Raw genomic sequence first — 5117 nt, 5'->3', positions numbered from 1 at the left:
ATTGGAAGTAGCAGGCAATTCTATTAGAGAAAACGGGAGAATTAGAATCATCGGCGAATGGTTATTCGAAATAGTGATAATTGAACAAACTTGCCAGTGTTGTTATTGTTGTGAAATATAATAGCACCTTTCGGTGCTCTACAATTATGTGATTGAAGTAGTTAAGATTTTTCATCATGTGTAACAGACGAAAAACCGCAAATTTTAGCATTTGCAAGCCAAAAAAATTCAACATTGCCTCAAGAACGTATTGGTGGCCCTGAGTGTATCGTATCGCTGATTTAGTGAATATTTCGTCGTCTGCACCTCCTATCGCTCATCGCCATATAACTCGCCTGCAACCATCCAGCCAACCACCACAAAGAGTTTTTTCAGTCATCCAGGCAGGTAGAATAAGTGAAATTCAGTTTTCCGAGCGGGCTAGAGTGTGGTTTGAGTACGCTGCTCGCTGCCATTGTTCTAAACCAAAAACCCCTCGCACCTCGCCGCTCTCCACCTGCACTGTTGATGCAATCTTCATGAATGATTTTTTATTCATCTTCATGAATGATATTGATCGCCAAAACGTTAACAACATATCACCCGATCATCAGTTTCGCAGCATAAACTCAGCCATACATTATATAATCTGACGCACCTGTACCATACAAAACAATATATTCAACGTGATGCTTGCTTGTCTTCTCATTCCGCATTCCGAAAAATCCAACTGCAGTCCGGCTAGTTCCAGACTTTCAAAATCTACGCTCTGCTTCAATCATCTACGCCAGCATCATCCATCGTTACATAAAGGTAAACAAAACAACAGCATCACCATCCAAGTGAGTTAGTGTGTGTTAGAGACAATCTGTCATCAGTCGCTGATCGTGTTGCCAGTTCTACTGTTATCGCCAAGTTTTGTTGCGCGGTGACGCTTGAGTGACGCCTATTGTTTAATTTCGTCAAGTCGCAGTATCGAGTTACAGCTACGATGGAGTTCTGTAACAGCTGTTCCAACGCTATGTCGGGGAAGGAAGTTGTTTGTAGAGGTTTTTGCAAAGCTAACTTCCATTACAAATGTGCTCATTTGTCGGAGTCGTTCTACAAGGATATTTGTGGAAACTCAGCTATCTTTTGGCTCTGCAAAGGGTTTTGTGATTTAATGAAAAACGCTCGTTTCAAGAATGCAATGTCTTCAACTAATACTGTCATGTCGGAACTCAAAGATGCTTATCAGACTGTGGTCGAAGAATTGAAGGCTGAGATAAAAAACAGTCTGATCGCGGAACTGAAGGAAGAAATCCAAGGGGGCTTCAATAGATTATCTCCTGCTCTGCTTCCACCGATGCCACGTCAGTTCCAATTCAGGTCTCGCAACACACCTAAGCGTTCTCGTGATGAGGATGCACCGGACCCAGTGGGACAGCCTACGAAGATATTCCGTGGGACTGGTCAACAGGCAAATAGCGCACTCGGAGGACCTGTGGTGAGTTCGGTTGACAAATTTTGGGTATACCTTACTAAAATCTCCCCTGAAGTGTCGGAGAGTGATGTGCAAAACCTTGCTCGAGAGTGTCTGCAAACAAACGATATCATAGTGAAACCGTTGGCGCCGAAGGGAAAGCCACTCTCGATGTTATCGTTTGTATCCTTCAAGGTTCTTAGAGCAAAAGAGATGAATCCTTCCACCTGGCCTCAAGGAATTGAGTTTCGGGAATTTATCGACAGCGAGCCAATTACTCGGAATTTTTGGAAACCAAAGCCGCGCCTCGACCCGGGAGCCACTTCAACGAGCCAGTAGGGGTATCAACCCTTCCAGTAAATAGTAACATAGGAATACAGTCCTCCGAACTCTTAATTCAACCCACATGCCATACCAACTCTTCACGGGAATACTTAACGGTGTACTACCAAAATGTGAGAGGCCTTCGTACCAAAACACGAGATTTATTTTTGATGCTTTCGTCATGCGACTATGATTTTATTGTACTTACGGAAACTTGGTTGCGGTCGGATATCGCGAATGCGGAACTATCGTCTTCTTACAGCATATTTCGATGCGATCGGTGCTCATCCACTAGTAACCTTCAACGTGGCGGAGGAGTTTTAATTGCGGGTAAAGTTTCTCTGAGCTGCAGGTCTGAAGCTATCGATAATCGCAACAACCTCGAGCAGGCCATTGTTCATCGCGTAAAGCTTCAGAAGTCTAGTATTTACATTTGCAGAATCTATCTCCGTCCTAACTCGCAACCGCTGTTATATTCCTCGCACACTGCCGCTGTTCTGTAACTTCGTGAACGCATGTCAGATGCCGACCAGATCGTGGTCGTTGGAGATTACAATCTTCCTCAGCTGAGATGGAGTAACGACGAAGACATCAATGGCTTGCTGCCGTTAAACGCATCTTCTGAACAGGAAATCGTATTAGTTGAATCGATGGTTGCTTCTGGTCTCCATCAAATAAACACTCTATTGAATTCACGCGGACGTTTACTGCACTTAGCCTTTGTGAATGAAACAAGTAGTGTCGAACTTATCGAACCACCCTCAGCTCTTCTCAGAATTGACAATCATCACATGCCGTTTGTTTTTCGCATAGACGTGATTGATACCTTTTTGACCAAACTGACGACTTCGACTTTTGAGGCTGTGACTTCCCGGGGTTAAACACTGCTATGTCTGCCGTTGACTAGAGAATGCTATTCTGTGGTAAGGATACGAATGAAGCGGTATGTACATTTTATAACACTCTGTACGGTATCCTAAATGCACATGTTCCGCGTAAACGGTGTAGACGACTTCCTTATCGGAATCCATGGTGGACAGCGGAACTGCAACATCTTCGTAATGTTGTTCGAAAATACCGAAAGCGTTATTTTCGTGCACGAACAGCCGAAAACCGTGAGAGCCTTCGTGCAACTGAGTCCCATTACAGCGAATGTCAAACTGTGGCGTTTCGTAATTACATTGCTCGTATGGAAACGACTGCTAAACAAAGTCCCTCTTCGTTTTGGGCATTCATACGCAACAGCAAACGCACCAATCGCCTTCCTACTGAGATGACCCTGAACGGCACAACTGCAAAATCACCTATTGGTTTAGCAAATCTGTTCGCCGATTTTTTTGAATCCGTGCCTAGCACAAACTCACCAACATTTTCACCTGATAGTCTCAAAAACTGCCCAACTTTCAACCTCAATCTTCCGCTCGTTGAAATATCCCAGTATGATGTGTGGTCTGCCTTGAAAAAGTTAGACGCTTCTAAGGGACCGTGAATTGATAATCTACCGCCATTGTTCCTGAAATAGTGCGCTGATTCTCTGAAAATTCCGTTAGAAATTATTTTCAACAACTCACTACGTCAAAGTACATTTCCCAGTTTATGGAAAACCGCTTCAATTTGCCCGATTTACAAAGCTGGTTCTAGCCACGCAGTAGAGAATTATCGTGGTATTTCAATTTTGTGCTGCCTGGCGAAAGTCTTTGAAGGATTAGTCCACGACGTACTCTACGCTGCTTCTCTACCATTGTTATCAGAGTCTCAACACGGGTTTGTAAAGAAACGGTCAACAACTACGAATCTCATAACGTTTACCAGTTTCCTTTCAAATGAAATCGAGAACAGACAACGGATCGACACCATATATTTCGACTTCGCAAAGGCGTTTGACAAAGTGCCACATAATATTGCTATAGCTAAACTCAATTACTTGGGTTTTCCATGCTGGATTACAGATTGGCAGCGCTCCTATTTGACAGAGCGAAATGCTTTCGTCAACGTCAACGGCTCGCATTCTCGCATCTTCTCCATCGCATCTGGCGTTCCACAAGGTAGTGTCCTAGGTCCGCTCATATTTATATTATTCATCAACGATCTGTGCTCTCGTTTGAAATGTGAGAAATTCGCATTGTGAAGACTCACCTCGATTGTTATGTATTACAGACGGATATAAATGAGTTACAACGTTTGTGCCTTGAAAACGGGATGGAATTAAACATCGAAAAATGTAAATCAAATGTTATGGATTCCCGCCGGCAAACTAGAATCGATTTCGATTACCCTATTGGAGTAAAGACCTTGCAACGCGTTGCTTCTATCCGAAATCTTGGAGTCATCGTTGATAGTAAATTCAAGTTAGACGAGCACATCTCTATCACAACCGCTAAAGCGTTCGCAACACTAGGATTTATTCGACGTACCACCAAAGACTTCAACGACATTTATGCTCTCAAGGCGCTGTTTTGCTCGCTGGTTCGGAGCATTTTGGAATATGCGGTATGCGTGTGGTTGCCAGTTCATACAACGCAAATTATTCGACTAGAGAGAGTCCAGCGTTGCTTTATTCGATTTGCCCTTCGCCACTTGTCTTGGTCTGACCCAGCTAACCTGCACAGTTATGTAAGCCGCTGTAAACTTATCGCCTTGGAGACGCTTAATTCCAGACGTACTAATTTGCAGAGGATTTTTGCGTTTGATCTGATTCAGGGGAATCTTGACAGTCCTTCATTGTTATGTAATGTATCGTTTTATGTCCCTACTCGACGATTGCGTGAGCGTGACTTATTGTTTATTAGACGTCATAGAACTTCCTATGGTTTTAATAATCCTCTGGACAGATGTCTTCGTTCGTTTAACAGTGTCACTAGAGTATTCGATTTAAATATTTCTGAATGTATTTTTAAGAATCGAATTAGAGCCTTAGAATAATTTACAGTCTGTGGAACCTTTGTTATAACAAGTTCGAGACGCTGACAAATAAATAAAACAAATAAATAAAGAATTTCCACCAAATCGCAAGAAATCAATGAATTCCGAATGTTGAAAATTATTAAATTGAACACAAAAATAGGCCGGGCCAGCTAGTATATATATATATATATATATATATATATATATATATATATAGGTTGTAACTAGGTTGTCCGAAGTGGTGTCTGCCCCGCTCACTACCATCATGCCGCTACGCGCATGCGCAAAACGAGGACACACGAAGAAGACATGCTCAGCAGTCTCTTCCACAACCACGCACTCGGGACAATTGGGGGACCCCTCATGCCCGAATCTGTGTAGATACTGCCTGGAACAATCATGACCTGACAGAATCTGTGTCAGGTAGAAGTTCACTTCTCCATGGCGC

At 43.0% G+C, this 5117-nt stretch overlaps 1 protein-coding gene across 1 annotated transcript; it reads left to right on the top strand.

Moving 5' to 3' along the window:
- The first annotated feature begins 970 nt into the window (after positions 1-970).
- Positions 971-1780, top strand: LOC129719963 (uncharacterized). The gene has a single exon (XM_055671369.1). The coding sequence runs from the start codon at positions 971-973 to the stop codon at positions 1778-1780; it is 810 nt and encodes a 269-aa protein (XP_055527344.1).
- Positions 1781-5117: the final 3337 nt, after the last annotated feature.

This window comes from Wyeomyia smithii, chromosome 2, assembly GCF_029784165.1.
Source record: "Wyeomyia smithii strain HCP4-BCI-WySm-NY-G18 chromosome 2, ASM2978416v1, whole genome shotgun sequence".
NCBI classification, from domain to species: Eukaryota; Metazoa; Arthropoda; class Insecta; order Diptera; family Culicidae; genus Wyeomyia; species Wyeomyia smithii.
Note: the sequence above shows the minus strand (reverse complement) of the source record. Positions and strands in the feature narration are given on the sequence as shown.